Source organism: Physeter macrocephalus, chromosome 5, assembly GCF_002837175.3.
Source record: "Physeter macrocephalus isolate SW-GA chromosome 5, ASM283717v5, whole genome shotgun sequence".
NCBI classification, from domain to species: Eukaryota; Metazoa; Chordata; class Mammalia; order Artiodactyla; family Physeteridae; genus Physeter; species Physeter macrocephalus.
Genome location: NC_041218.1, coordinates 32,951,594 through 32,968,322, shown reverse-complemented (window position 1 = coordinate 32,968,322; position 16,729 = coordinate 32,951,594). Strand labels below are relative to the sequence as shown.

At 39.4% G+C, this 16,729-nt stretch overlaps 1 protein-coding gene across 1 annotated transcript in view; it reads left to right on the top strand.

Annotated features, from left to right (window-relative positions):
* The window catches only part of CFTR (CF transmembrane conductance regulator), a 167,546-nt gene that overhangs the window by 142,778 nt on the left and 8,039 nt on the right, over window positions 1-16,729 (top strand). The window contains exons 23-24 of the mRNA XM_055084662.1: window positions 236-391; window positions 9,134-9,223. Coding sequence (XP_054940637.1) covers window positions 236-391; window positions 9,134-9,223 — 246 coding nt within the window. The remainder of the gene's footprint in view (window positions 1-235; window positions 392-9,133; window positions 9,224-16,729) is intronic.

Sequence of the window (16,729 nt, the reverse complement as noted above, 5' to 3'; positions counted from 1 at the left end):
ACATGCCGCGGAGCGGCTGGGCCCGTGAGCCATGGCCGCTGAGCCTGCGCGTCCGGAGCCTGTGCTCCGCAACGGGAGAGGCCACAACAGTGAGAGGCCCGCGTACCGCAAAAAAAAAAAAAAAAAAAAAAAGAAAACGGTTCCAGTGGGGTTTTTTGTTAACGTATAATACCAGATTACATTTATTGTATTGTATCTATCTGTCACAGGAGTAATTCCATCACTGATATTCTAGGTGGGCCTCTTGGGAAGAACTGGATCAGGGAAGAGCACTTTGTTACTGGCTTTTTTGAGACTGCTGAACACCGAAGGAGAAATCCAAATAGATGGTGTGTCTTGGGATTCAGTAACTTTGCAACAGTGGAGGAAAGCCTTTGGAGTCATACCACAGGTAAGCCAGAAAGACTTAGCTAGTAAAAAAAAAATAACTAAGTACATTTTTCCCTTTATTTGACACTTGCACTCAAGAAATTCACATTTCCCTGCAAAATCTATTCCCTATGTATCGCTGTCTTTTTTTTTCTGCAATGCAGCCTTTTCATAGGGAGAAAAACTACTTCTAGTAGTTTGGAATTCTCTGACATACAGTTATTGAACTATTAATAGTTTTGATAGCTTTTTCCAGAAGACATAAACCACAGCAGAAGCATGGGGCTTTTGTTTTTATCAACTTTTTTTTTTCTGCTTCAGTGGTCTGAGCTCCAAGTTAGCAATCACAGCAGGTTGAGAAATGCTTTGCAAGATATAAAAGATGCTGCTGAAATATCAAACACTTGGAAGCATGAAGTAGTGGAATTGAAAATAAAAAGTGTAATGATTGTTTTTTTGTACTTTGAATAGAATGAATCATGTCAGAGTAATCTGTAGCTTTTTTTTTTTTAATGTCACTCTTTGATTTGGGTCACAAAGGATCTTCAGCCTTACTGGCTTAGTATCATTCTCTCTGTGTTATTGTGCAAGAGGACTTTTTAATTATGAGAGAAATAGCAACAGTTCCATTTTTAAATGATCTTAATGGAAACCAAGGAATGTCTTTACTGGGACCAAATCTGAAAGGCATGGGCCGTATATCTACTGGTGTTTGTTCTCATCTCTGTGGATATAGTTGCTGTTTTAATATCTTTGTTCCCCTTGTACTAATAGGCACTGAATCCTTTCTACTATCATGGTCCTAACAATTCTCTACTTTTAACACAAAATTAAAATGCCAGGAGCATCTCCAGGTAGATGCTACAGGCTACAAATCTAGCCTGAGAAAACAGCTTGCATTTCTTGATAGATTGCCTCTGTGGAACATTTGCTCCTTTCATCTAATGAGGCACTAAATATTGTAACTGCTAGACTGATGCTTTTAATTCATTTGTCTAAACTTTGTCATGTTGCCAGAAGCTTCATCAAAAGGTTTTTCAAAAGTTCAGCTTTGGTTGAACTTTTGAAAAACAGTATTGTTTCTTCAGAAAGAAAAAAGGGATTGTCAGAGGGTCTGAAGATACAGAAACACTGGGAATACAAGTATCCCAAGGTGACAGCATTAGGCAAGATAACAATGTTGAAGAGCCTGGGATAGAATTTGGTTTTCCGAGAAGCATTGCCGTTCAGTTGACTCTGTTTTCTGATCCCATTTTAAACTACAGTAGTGAAACTTTTGTTCTTTTTTGTTGTTCTTGTTTATACAAATCTTCCCATTAGAATAAGGAAAGCTCTAAGAAATAATTTCAGTTTCATTGAGAATCCTTTAGTTTATCTGCCATGTGATGAAAAGATTTTTGTTTTATTGTATGTTCTATTTAGGAACCCAAATATGCAAAACGTAGAGGAAAACCAAGTGGGCTAGAATTATGAAAATTCTTTATCTTGCCTCTCTGCCAACATGAATCTTCCAAATTTGCCTTTTCCCTCTTCTATGGCATCAAGTTTTTTATAAACTAAACAAGAAATACTTTGAGCTACGCCTTTAAAACTGTGTAATCGTGCTAATAAAAATGCTTCTCATTGTACATGTTATGACCCTGGTTTCTGGGACTGTCTTCCGGTATCACAAGGATGTCTGTAGACAGAAGGTACTATTTCGTGTACAGTGACATCTTGAGAACGTTAAGTGAATGCCCGAGAAAGAGAGAAAGAGGGTAAACTCCTCAGACCTTTTTAACATCCAAACCAAGAGTTGCTTTTATTTTCCCAACTTTCCTTTGAAAGTTCAAATTAAGTAATTTTTTTCCTTTCCTGGAGTTTGATCTTTAAAAAGCAGAAAGAAGAAATTAAAAATCCAGGAACTATTTCTGTTTGCTTTTCCATCTTTTATTTTCCCTTCCACCTTTCTGACCTTGCAAGAGGTTCCCCAAGACCTCTGACCCTGAGATAGCAGAGATCTCTAGGTCAATTAATCACTTGTTTTCAGACACATGAAACAGGAACTTTGAACAAGAAACTTCTCTCTCCCTCATAGTGATCCCAAGATGTCAGCTGTGGAATCACAAGATGTCATTAGTTTTGGCAAATTCTTGCAGTTTGTGTGTGTGTGTGTGTGTGTGTGTGTGTGTGTGTTCTTCCCTCCTGCAGCTAGAAAGCAATCTTAGAGAAGGTACCAGCGTGGAAACCAGGACATTGTGTACATTTCAAGGGGGAGCCTTCTTTAATTTGTTCTACTTTACCTCTAAGCTCTGAGAGCATGGAGAAGACAGTGAGGCCTGGAGTCAGAGTGCCATTGGCTTAGGCAGTTGAACACCAAGACTTAAAATTGTTCATTCGCCTTGAATCTTGTTAATCACTTAATTCATGAAAAACAGAAAAATAAGTTTCAATTTATTTTAAAGCCTCAATTACAAATTTGAAAGGCTGCAAACTATAATTGGGGAATGACTAGGCCTATTCCTGCGATAAGACTTTATGATCTGAAAATAATCCATACCTGCATAAGACTCCCCCCAGAGCTGGAGCATCTTTTGCTATCAGGGATATCACATAGGGCCAAATCATGTATCTGTAGAGCTGAACAATGAAACTGTGAGTGCAGCAGTTCACATTCAATTTCACAATAATTAACAATTTAATAATTTGTTATTAAACTGCTTCCATATGCTTTAAATGATAGTAAGTACCATAGGTTCCACACTTACGTAAAAGATACTGAAGTCCCAATCCCACCCATGAGCTTTCAGTGGGAACTCATTGCCTTAAGTCAGAGATCAGAGTAAGAAGCCAAAATGATAAATTAAGCATAGGTAATTAAGTATAGTGATGGAGTGCCGTGGCTAATGATGAGCAAGTATCCAGCTCCAAGCTCTGTCATTGCTACTTCCACCGCAGAACTGTAGCCTTCCTTCTTTTACTCCCACTGCTGTGCTTTTCTCACCTTATTCTTTGGAATTCTCTATTTCATGTTGCACACAGATTAAACTTTTTACAGTAGCATTTCAACTCTGTGATTTGCCACGTCAAAAACCTTCTAGGACACCCCTTTCTTCACTGAATAACATCCAGATTCTTCCATTTGTGGTGTAGGTCCCTGATAATCTGGTCCCAACCCAACCTGTCCAGTCAGATCCACCACTCCTCATACCTGGGCACCTTTAAGTTTTAGTCAAGCTGGACTTACTGTGCCGTGAGATATACCTCACTTTTCTCGCTCGTTTCCTCTGTCCGCGCACTTCCTCTGTCGGAGATGATCTTCCTTCACTGGAGTCACTTTGGCATCTCAGATGTTAAACTCTGCCAGATGGCCTTTTCTGACTCCCTCCCTTTCCCTGTTAACCCTGGCTCTAACCGCAGCTCTCCGCTCCCACATCCCAATCCCAGATGGGATCTAGAACTTTGTTTACAAATCTCTCCTGGTACTTCTCTGTGTCTTATATTGGAATTATCTGTGTATTTGTTTAATTTCCACTCAGTATTATAAACACTTTGTAGACATACTAGTTAAGGAAGCAAGACGTAAAGACAGAATCATCAACAATCAAAGAAATCTAGCAAGAATAGAGTAGCAATGCTAAATTAAACAGATCTTTTTTTTCCCCTTACTGATTTTTCTATCTCTTATATAGCACATACAGTAGGTTACATGGTAGGAATTCAAGATGTATATTTTTCTGCTGAGTCACTAAATGCTTGCTCTCTTTTACAAGAGGCTGTGGTTCTACCAGTGTCTGGGTTTTCTTTTCATATAACCTTATGCAATTTCAAATTTGACTAATAAAATTCACCTTGTTTTGGTTCCTAGATGTTCCTAAAAGCAAAGCAGCATTTATTTTTAGACATTCTGAAATCCAACCTTAGGATCTCGATTTGTTCATATTGGATGAATTTTTATTGTACCAATTCAATGTATAGTAAAGTTTTGCAAACATTGCCAGAAGGCAAGATCACAGTCACTTTGATGCTTATAAACATTTGGGCCACATTTTAATAAAACTATACATTGTATGTGTATATATATGTATATATATATATATATATATACATATATATACACATATTGTGTATATATGTGTGTGTGTATATATATTTCCCCCCCTTCTGAGCCAAAACAAAACAACACTATATACTTAAGGATAAGGAGTCATTCCTCCCACTTATTTAATTTATACTACGCTCAATAGCCACAGAAGACAAATGCTTTTTTGTTTTTCATCTGACCTCCAAGGCTAAAGCATAATGCCTGTTGCTGTGATGCGTGGCCAGCCCTGAACGCCCCACACAGGCTCAGCCATCGCCACTGAGCTGAGCGGTTGAGGAGTCAGCTTCAGGGAAGAGATGAGTCAGGCGGCGAACAATGGTGATCTCTTTGTTCTTCCTTGAGCCCCAAGAATTGTTCTTTGTAGCGTACATACATGATGACGTTACATAAATATCAAATATTTGCACATCCTAATTTTCCTACCGGTGAACAGTTTCTTGAAAGAGAGGTAGAAGATCATTGTGATATATAATTTCCAGAGTATTTTTTGCTGCACAATCAGACTGTGCCTCCTTGGCCAAGCCATATAACTTCTTAGGACCCTGGCTGTTTCATCCGTACACCAGGAAAAGGACATAGGTGACCTCCAAGGACCTCTCAGCTTTAGAGATGAGTTTGTAGAAACACTGTTTCCAATAGTATAGAAAACAATGGGACACCCACTGGCACCCCTCAAAGCAAATGAGTGCCAGATACTATTTGTCAGACAAGAATGGAATGTTTGATTAATTATATGAAACTGAATTTTAGCTGAACCAGTTCGTTCACTTAATTTTCCTTTAAAGTTAAAATTAAAGTAGTATTTTAATGCTAGACAATAAACTGTAAACAAAAGACCTAAAGAATTTCTGAATGGTATCAAATCCACTGCATCTAAAACTTTTGGATGTCTAGTTTCAACAAAAACTTTCCTCCTGTGTAATTTTGAATATGTATCTATTTTAAATAAAATTAATATATAGTATATTGCCATACATTTATTACGTATAAATTATCAGGCTACTGTGAAAAAAGTTAGGCATACCATTTCTCAAGCAATTACAAGCATCACAGTTTTAATGGCCTGTTAGTGCTATTCATTTAAAATAGCACTACCTGGGTTGTGGTAGCTATTCTTTTAAAAGGAAGAAAAATAGTATGTGCTGAACTGTGACTATGATGTTTCACAGTTTTACTTCTTATGTTCACATCAGCCCATTTATTCAGGCAGTATTTACTGAGCATATACTATGTAAAGCCTGTGTGCTAGTGACAGGGTACACAGCAAAGTTATGGTCTAGGAGAGGAGATAGACGTTAAAAACGTTAAAAACAAAATGCTCATAAATGCATATGTAATTTTAATATTCACTATAAGCCATATCCTACTGGACGACCTTATTCGGTGTTAAGAATCAAGAGGGGTTCTCTGAGGAAGTGACATTGAACTTGAGACCTGAAGGATGTAGTTGGCCATAGGAAGAAGGTAGGGGATGAGATTCCCAGGCAGGGAGGATAGAATGTGTGAAGTGAACTGAGGAAGTAAAAGGAACCCAGGTGGCTGGAGGCTGGAGTGAAAAAGGGAGTGGAGTAGCCAAGGGTACTAAATGAGACAGATGAAGTGGAAGAGGCTGCATCGTGCAGGGTCTGTAGGCCATCTTAAGCGTTTTACATTTTGCTCTGAATGTAATGGAAGGCCACTGACAGTTTTTTAAAAGGCTAATGACATGCTGCAACTTACACTTGTGGTGATTACTTTGGTTGCTAAATGAGAGTGGACTGGGAGGGAGGCAAGAGTGAAAGGAAGGAAACCAATTAGGAGGTTCTTACAGTGTTCAGAGAAAGATACTGGTGGCTTGAACTATGTGGTGGCCATAGAGATAGAGAAACAAATGGATTTGAGATATATTGGGGAAAACAATCCACAGGACTGACGATTGGTTCCTTTTGGGAGGATCGGGAAGAAAGATAAGTCATGGATGACTCCAAAGGTTGTGGATTGATAAAACGAAGGTGCCGTCTATCAAATGGGAAAGCCCAAAGTTAGAGCAGATTTGAGAAGAAAGGTAGCATCTCCCCGTTTTACAATAACACTAAGGCTCAAAGAGATTGGGTTCCTGTTCATTGGTATACCGACCGGGCCAGAGCTGCATTGCCACAGCATCTTAGCAAGGCACCTTGCCTTTAAAACTTCTGTGTCTGCTTTGATGTTATGACATCTTTGGCCTCTACATGGTCCTCCAGAATAACGGCCTTTTCCATTTGGCCAAAATAAAATTTCCTATTGTGCCCTTCCGTTGGATGTGTTAATAAGTCTCTTTTGCATTGCCACAGCATCTTAGCAAGGCACCTTGCCTTTAAAACTTCTGTGTCTGCTTTGATGTTATGACATCTTTGGCCTCTACATGGTCCTCCAGAATAACGGCCTTTTCCATTTGGCCAAAATAAAATTTCCTATTGTGCCCTTCCGTTGGATGTGTTAAGCCTCTTTGAAAGTTACAAGGACACTGTAACCCATATAAAAGCCTTCAAGCCAGGTCCTGAATAGGAACAGGAAGCTAAAATATCCACTCCCAGTGCAGGAACTGAGCCTGTGACCAGAGGGACGGATAGCAGTGCTTGGATTATGACTATGCTGCTGAGCACTGATGGGCTTTTTATGGACCCAATGGGCTGCACCTGCTCAGCCTTTAATCGTTCTTGAGCTCCAGATAGGAATAAAAACGGGTCTGCCCAGGACTTGAGGCATTTTGCTATGGTTGTGAGGAGCACAGGTTTGGAGACAAACACTGTTAGGTTTGAATTCCAGCTCTGTAACTACTAGCTAAGTAGTTGGCAAGTCACTTAACTTCTCCCAGCTGTGATTTCTTCATGTACAATAAGATCTATTTCATTAGGTTGATATGAAGATAAAAAGAGATAACACATGTAAAGAGCCTTACCTGGCACATGGTAAGCCTGCCATAGACCGGAGCTCTGTGTTCTGGACTCTGAGTTCCCGGTGGAGATAACTTTAGTGAAGTTATTAATGCATTGGCTTATACTTGGTAAACCCTCACAGTTGTTATTTCCTATGTTTCTCAATAATGCTAGAAGCTTTTATATAAAGAAACATAATATTAAAAGAGAACATGTGAAAAAACAGTAAATGGCAAAATTCCATTGGCAAGCCTTTGAACTTTAGATACCAAATAAACCTAATTGCTTCAATAATACATTGACTGGCATTCTCAGAGCCACTTCTTATTTAATTCTCTTTAGTTTTTCAGAATCTCCTGAGAGCACACTTTGTCTGCTCTCTTTAGCTTATTTGGACATTACTTTCATTTACTTGGAAGCTTGGAGGAGGATGTACAAATATATCCATCATCTCTTATGAGTCATATATTTGTCTCTTATATTCACTTCTGTAAAGCAATGGAAGCATCCCTTAGGAACGTGATTTGATGCAGATTAAGAAATACCAGCATAAGTCTTGTTGCCTTCTCCAGAGGGTTCCTGTGATATTTGGCCACAACTTTGTTCTTTAAGCCATAAATTATGCCCCGGGGAATGAGGTTTCTAATGTGACTCTCCTTGAACTTGGCTGCCATGGTGAGGATACTCTCCTTCTGCCTGAGAGGCACAGACGCCATTCATCTAGGACTGACTTACCTTGTGCAGTTCCTCACAGACCAGTTGGGCACTGAGCATTCTCTCTTAGCCTAAGGCAATTAGTGAAAACTAAAGCTTCAAAGAATTTAGTTCTCAATTCTCCTGACTGGATGTTATTAACCAAAGGCAAAAGAAAAATGGTAAAGAAAAAAATTTTCTGAATGTTACATCAAAAGTATTTTTCAGTTCACCCATGTGGAGAGAGAGAGAGAGAGAGAGAGAGAGAGAGAGACCTAATTATTATTTTTATTGTTGCATCAGCATTTCCCAGTGAGACAGTGATTTTCTTTAAAAAAATTTTTGTGTTCATATAGGCAGACCTAAGTAGACAGTGATGTAGCAAGTAGGGGTGATAAGTTGTGCAATGCTCCTTACAGGAAATTTGATTGTCATTTTGCTACCTCAGCAGGATCCAGCTCATCTGCCTCCCTTCCCTTCTGTGTCATGCATTCAGTTAAACAAATATATGATTCTCGTTCTTTCGCTGATTTCTAAGTCGTGACACTCTCCTGTGTCTGTCTGGTTGTATAAGTAGAAGTATGCCTTGGTTTATAGACCATATGAAAATATGTGTTTGAGTGTCTGTCAATTCAGAGTTTCAGAATCCCTGAGGAAGCTAGGATCATAAAAGAAATCCAAGGAAAATACATGAACAAAATAGGAATTTCTTCTAACAAGTTAATTATAGTTCATAAACTTATAATTTTTAACTTTAATTTTACATTTGTTCAGAGTAAGGACTATTACTAGGAATAAAAAAGTTTAATTTCCCACAACTTATAGTGGTCTCAATTTCTTTATTCTAAGGACATTGTGATTAGATAAGTGTTAACAAGGGGCTTCAAATGTAGCTGTAATATTTTATTTCTTAAAAACGATACAAAGCAAATATGATAAAAATTTAAGAAAACTGGAGGGTAAGCACATGGATGTTTGTTGTGCTAGCTTTTAAAATATTTTGTTCTGTTGGGAATATTTCACAATAAAATGAGGGAAATATACAAAGTTATTTAGGTTATTCATGCTTTCTTCTTTTTTATTGCTATAGAAAGTATTCATCTTTTATGGAACATTTAGAAAAAACTTGGATCCTTATGGGCAGTGGAGTGATCAAGAAATATGGAAAGTTGCTGATGAGGTAAGGATGCTCACTGAAGTAATTTTGCAAAAGGTTGCTCATACACACAAGAGTGGTTATCACAGCTGAGATAATTTTATACACTTTTGTGCGTGTATGTGCATGTGTGTGTGGATAACTTTAAATGGAAAACTCTAATATACCCCGAGCACCAAGTTTTTTGGATTAGACCTAGCCCTTTCCTCAGTAGTAAGTCTCCAACCATCAGGCCCCAGAGATAGTATACTTTGGCCTTCTTCCCAAATGCGCACCACTGAGACATGAACTGGGAGAGGCCCAGACACCTACCGCACGCCAGGATTATTCCCGATACAGAGGAGCATCTGTCCACACCTTCTCATCTACTCCCTGTCTGGGTTCTGAAACTTTCCCAGCATAAGAAGGAGGCTTTGGTTTGACATGATATACTTCTCTGGGAAGCACAGGTTTAGCACAAAAGGTTAATGATCATCCTAGAACGCCTGAAGATGGCTACAATCTTCTCTGGAAGTCACCAGAAATCAACTGCCTTCAGAGGCTTTGGCTATGAGCACCTCCAGCCAAAATACCACATGACCTAGATGTGGCAGACTCTATTCCTTGAGGTCATTAGGACACCATAGGAAATACATGGATTAAAATGGAATCTAAATTCCTAAATAATACGCTGTATTTACCCACCAGGTGGTTAAGGAATTTAGGGCTGGGGGAGAGCTAGAGTGGGATTCTTGGTTCCCTTAACAGACACCCTAGCTGTTAACTGATAATTCTTGAAATACAGGCGTTATATTTAAGAAAAGGAGAACATAAATTGTTCCAGTTTACTAAACTTGAGGTTTATGTCCAAAGCTCTGGATGGTGGCAGACTACAATTATGGGACCTAAGAACATTGAGATGCAAAGGTCTTCTCAGAGAACAGCTTTATTCCACTATCTCTGACATATCTGGTCCTTGTAAAGCCCAATTCTGTTTATCCCAAATGTTCTTTCCTTTGCTTCCTCCCTTCAGAGTAGATCTTGCCAGAAGCTTTGAAATGCCTGTGAGTGTTAAACACTTACCCATTGAGTGTCTAACCTTAATATGCCCCTAATAAAATGCACTTAGATTAACCGTCTTCATTATCAAAGTTTCCTTATTACCGAACAAACAGGGGTTTTAAAGAAAACATTAACTAAATTGCAAGTGACACATTTTAAGGTCTTTGATGTGACTTCAGAGAATGAACTATAGGAACACAATGTGGTGGGAGAGAAACTTTGAAAGGAAGACATTAGACTTTATAAAATCTGCAAGTATTGCCAAGTCACAATAAAGTTTACAGGAAATCAGGATCATAAAAATAATCTAAAATTTTAGAAGACATGGTTAAGATTTTAAATGCCAATATATGCAGAAATTTTACCTGTTTAGATTTTTATTTGATCAACTCATACTTAGGTATATCTTTTTACTGATCCTTTTAAAAATAATTTGCTGTTCAAAAACAGAGATGGGCTGCTGTCCTTACAGTAATGTCATGTGTTTGAGTAGTAGTGATAAATTTTTGTTGAGGAGGCCTGAGAATGGAGCACAGACCACAAAAGCAACATCCCAGAGAAGCAGAAAAGGCATTGGATTACAAGTTGTGGGGTCTGGACTTTAGTCCTATATGGTTGATCACATACTTTGCCCAAACAGGACCATTTGGGGAGGGGTCAGTTTCTTACCTGGACAGGATAATGGGACAAAAGGTGTAAACCAGGATCGGCCAGGTCAAACTGGGATTGAATTTCATTTCATCTAGTCCTCTCTGTGACCTTGGTATGACTTGTTTCTCTAGAGGGAAATGAATTGAGTAACAGCAGAGAGCCAAACACTTGAGTCTTATCCCAATTCTTTGTAATTCCCCTTTCCCTGAAACAGAAATCAAAAGTGTGCACGATGACAATGTCAGGCCAAGAAACACTCTGTTCCTACCTTGGATTGGGCCCCACACTCCAGTGTGAAACCTTATCTTTGCATATCTGGACTGAATTGTGTGAAGCCATGAGGAACATGCTTAGTTACAAGCTCTAAGACTTGGAAGCAAAACTGGCCAAAGCAGCTTCCTTACCCTTTGTGCCCTAGGCCCATATCTTCATCTTGACACTGTATGCCTTATAATTCTATGGATGAATTTAAAGCAAGTCCAAGGGAGGGAAAGAGTTTCTAAGACCCAGAACTACAGAGATCTAATTTTCCCCTTCCCAAACCACTCAGGACCAGATAGCTTCTCCACAGGAGCACTGACTTTACCAGCTGTGTAGACCAAAGAGAATTTCAAAGGAGGCTGAATCTTGAGGAAACAAAAAGTTGACCCTAACATTGTGGTCTAATAAATTGGTAGCATTGCTGTACATTTTCAGGCTAATATGTATAATGGGCCCAGCCTAAGGCCTGGCACATAATAGGTAGTAAGTAAATGTTAGCTATTATAATCATGTTTTCATGAGGTCTTTACCTGGCCGCCTCTTAAATGTTGTTGCTTGCCAGAATCCTAACTGTTGTCTTACTTTACTTACTCTTCCTGGGAAATATCATGCATCCTCTTAGCTCTAACTAATACTTCTGTGCTGATGACTCCCAAATCCACCTGTCCCCAGAGCTCCCTACCTGACATCTCAGCATGGACAGGCATCTTATGTCCATAAGTGAGTCTCTTAGCTGCCCCACCCACACAAGTGTCCTGCGTTTCCAATTCCAGTGGATGGCATCACCAGCTTCTCGTGGCCTAAAGCCAAGACCTGGGTCTCATCCTTGACTCCCAGCTTCTCCACCTGTCTTCACATTTCAAGCCCTGTCAAGACTGTCTCCTGCAAAACTCTAGGATATACTCACTTTTCTCCATCCCCATCTCACACCACTACTAATTCTCATGTGGATTTTAGAAACAGGCTCCTGTCCAGTGTCTCTCTTACTGGCTCCCTACAGTTCATCCTGTTCTTTGCAGCCTTGCATCTGAGCACTTGTTTCTCCCCTTCTTAAGGCTCCTTATTGCCTGTTGGACAAAGTCCACACTGCTCAAGGTGGCTTGTAACGTCCTTCATGATTTCATCTTTGCCTGCCTCTCTAAACTCCCTCCCCAACTGCCTCTGCTTACCAGGATCCAGCTACACTGAATTCCTTTGGTTCCTCTAAGGCACCATGTGCTGTCTGTTCTTCAGAGGTTTTTTCGCACACTCTGTGCCTGGGGCACCCCCCAGTCCTTCACTGCCTGCTCCTCCTCATCATTCAGGCCTCTCCTTACACATCACTTCTTCCCAGAAACCTGCCCTGATGCTCCAGGTGTGAGGGAGGAGCCCCTCCTACGTGTATCCTATACCTCCACCCCTTTCACAGCTTTCTTCGCACGGGAGAGAGATTTACCTCTTAACTTGTCCATGTCCTCCACCGGCTTGTAAGTTCCTTGAGGGCAGAGATATTCACTGTGGTATTTCCTTGCTTAGAGTAGTGTTGGGCATGTGGATGGTGTTCAACAAACATTGATTGGATGAACGAATGAATGAATGAATGATCTGATTCATTTATTTCAATGAATAAATAAATGGTTCATGTGTAATGTATCACGCAGGTAGCCTTGTGATTGCCACACAACGGGTATCACCATTAGCGATGAGGACACTGAGCCCTGAGACATCAGAGGGACTTGGCTAAGATGGGTGGTGGGTGCAGAAACAGCTGTCTCCCTTGATTTCTGGTTCACAGGCTCTTTCGCCACAGTGAGCTTTCCCAGTGGTGTCCATAATCTCAGGCTCCTTCACCACAGTCTGTGTTACCCAGTGTCATCCAAGCAGCATATCTGTTGGTTCTAGAATGGTTTAGAATGCTTTTAGAAGGAAGACTTTTTGGTAATTGTTTGCTTTTTAGATTACTTAGAAAATAGTTTCCTTCCTTACACATCGATAGTCAGGTAAGCTATTTTAGAGGGCAAACAAAATAACAGAAATAGTGGCCTTTTAAAGTGAAAATTTGCCCTGGAAAACCTGCAGAATAGCAAAGGGAGTGTCTAAAGGAGTTGACAGAGTCTATTTTTATAACTGCCCAGTCCAACTACCGTTCACTTTTCTGATTTTTTTTTTCATGTTTCCTTATCACAAGAGCAAACTCTTGCTCTATAATAACATTCCAGAGTGCAGCAATAGCAAAAGTCAACACTTTGAAGAAAATGCCTGGCCCTTTACAGACTGTAATACATTTTTTTAGTTTGATATGTCACAAAATAAAATTTCTTCTTTGTAAATAGCAGTTTGGAAATACATATGATTTATTAGCTCAACCGCATAAAGCTGGCAAATTCTTTTCCCCAAAGTTCTTTATATCCACAAACTTTTGATGCTTTGATTTATTTGTAATGCTAAGTTGGAATGAAAATATTTAGAAATGTTTAGATTCCAGTAATTAAAATTCACCTTAGTTTGGACCGAGCTAATCTAAAGTTTGTATTTTTTTTTAATCTGTTGAAAAGTGGTTTGTGACAGTAGTGTAAATAACATTATATTGGGGATATATATGTATATGTGTGTATATACATGTATATATTTATTTTTAAAGAATTCTGCTGTTACAGATCACTAAATTAGATGATCTCTGTAGCAAGTTCCCTTTAAGTCTTTTTTCCCCCCATAGCTCTTTTCTCTTTTAACAGTAATTTCCCACTTATTATTTTTCTCCCTGTCTGAGTCATGAGTTCCTTCAAGGCAGAGCCTTGTGTTATTCATCTTTGAATTCCCAGGTCTGCCATAGTGCCTAGAATTTAATAAACTCTCCTTAAGAGTCTATTAAGGAATACATGACTAAGCACCCAAACAATCACGAGGTTAATTTAAGCCATTCTTATCAGCACACGGAGTTGGTAACAAGAACTTTATATCTTTTAAAAACCAATTACTAGTCTTTCTTGCTTCCCATTTTCTCTCCAAAGCCTATCACAGTATCTGGCAGAAAATAGGTAATTAATACATTTGTTAAATATTCACTGACTTCAAATTTAAAGTTTTACTAACTTATGTTGACCTTTCTCTAGTGAATATGATTTTTAAAGATTTTTACTATACTTGAGAGTGAGTAAAACAGTTGAGGTAGGAATGTGGCAAAACGTACCCTAGATTGGTCTGTGTCTCTCTCACTCATTTTATACAGTTTTCTTCTCTAAATATTGACAGTGCTATATATTTAGGTACTTATTTACTTGCGTTAAGAAATAGTTTCATTTGGGTAAGAACCACACACTTTGCTCAGCTCTCTATCACAAGAAAGTACAAAGTATAACACACTAAAGTAGCTTTCCCCCTATGGCCTTAGGAAACTAGAGTATGATTGGTGTGAATCTAAAGGGAGACTACATGCTGCAACGTTCTTACCAAAGTCTCAACCTTGTTACTAAGCATGATGTAAATTACTAGTATTGTGACACTTTCTGCTAACTTGCTTTCCAAGGTAACTTGTAAAGGGAAAATCTTACAAATCATACTGTCATACCAGGAAAACGTTTCAGTGGCCAGGCCCATGTCTTGGGATTTCCCAGGCTCTAACAATACTAATAGTTAGGGTGGATTAGGTGCTTACCACAAGCTACACTCTGTGGCAAGCTCTTTCCACAAATTATCCCATTTAATCCCCATTACAGGCCTTTGAAGTCTATCCTAGTATTTTCTCCATTTTTTTCCAGTGAGCTAAGTGAGACTTCCAGTAACACATATGACAGCATCAGCCAACAAGTGGTGGAGTGCAGACTTAAAGCCACTTCTGTGTGACTTCATAGCTCCAGTCTTTCATCAGTACTTTTCTTGATGCTTAATTTGACTTAAGAAAAATTCTCAAGTATTTCTGATTGCTCTCAAAGGAAATACTGACCTATCAGTGTTAAAGAACTTCTTATTTTATAATTTGTTTTTAAGGGGTTTTATAGAGTCTCAAAGATGAGAAAATGGAGGCACACCGACAGGTGAAGTGACTGGTTTTAGATCACACTCCATATTGGGGGAGCTAAAACCAGCACTCATTCATTTCCCATTTGTCATTCTTCCTTAAATTGGATTTATTTGTCATTCATCAAAACTGTGTTTGTTTTGTTTGGTCAGCATTCCAGGGGCTCAGTACACATTTGTTGAGCAAATGAATGGATGTGTTGAGGCTGACAATGTGTCTGGCATTGGTACTGAGCTAAAGAGCACACACATGTCTTTACCCTCAGGAAGCCAACAGTCTAACAGGGGAAATTGCAACCATACTTCTGTGACTATGTGCCTGACTGCCCTAGAGGATGATCAGGAGTATTTGGAATGGTGCTCCCAGCTAAGCAATGGCACAAACCTGAGAAGGTCAAGGTGTATAGGGAACTACAAGCTGAGCGTTTAGTGCTGCTGGAAGTAAAAGTGGAGGGGGCTCGATTCTGGATGCCTTATCTGCCATGTGAGAGAGTTCAGTTATTCTGTCAGCAGGAGAGCCACCATAGGATTTAAAACAGGGAAATGATGGGGTCAAACCTATATTTTAGAAGGATCCCTGTGGGGTTGTGGGGTGACAAATCAACTTGAGATTACAGTATGAAGCTTAAGAGACAATAATGGCCTGGCCTAGCGTTGTTGTAATAGGGCTGGCACGGAGATGGAAGATTAAGAAGTATTTGGAAAAGGTCCAGGGCTGGAGATAAAGATGAACAATCATTCGCTTATCGGTGGTAGTCGATTCTCTGAGCATGAATGAGATCTCAGAAGGAGCATTTGGAGAGTTGGCAATGAGGAAAACTAATATTCAAGGGACAGAAAGAGGGAGAATTACCTACATGTGATATTAAGAAGAAATGTCCATAGAGGGTGTGTTTTCTCATAAGGCAAGGAATAGATGTTTGAAGAAGGGAAAAAATGTTCTATGGTCTCAGGCAGTAGAGACAACAGATACACACTCATTATTTAAGATATCTAGATGAGAAAAGAGGGAGACATTAAATAATAGCTAGGGCTTCCCTGGTGGCACAGTGGTTAAGAATCCATGTGCCAATGCAGGGGACATGGGTTTGAGCCCTGGTCCGGGAAGATCCCACATGCCACGGAGCAGCTAAGCCCATGAGCCACAACTATGGAGCCTGCACGCCACAACTACTGAAGCCAGCACACCTAGAGCCCATGCTCTGCAAAAAGAGAAGCCACCGCAATGAGAAGCCCGTGCACCGAAATAAAGAGTAGCCCCCACTAGCTGCGACTAGAAAAAGCCTGTGCGCAGAAGTAATGAAATTGAAACTGTAATTTAAAATCTTCCAACAAACAAAAGTCCAGGACCAGATGGCTTCACAGGTGAATTCTACCAAACATTTAGAGAAGAGCTAACACCGATCCTTCTCAAACTCTTCCAAAAAATTACAGAGGGAGGAACACCCCCAAATTCATTCTATGAAGCCACCATCACCCTGATACCAAAACCAGACAAAGATATCACAAAAAAAAGAAAATTATAGACCAGTATCACTGATGAACATAGATGCAAAAATCCTGAACAAAATACTAGCAAAC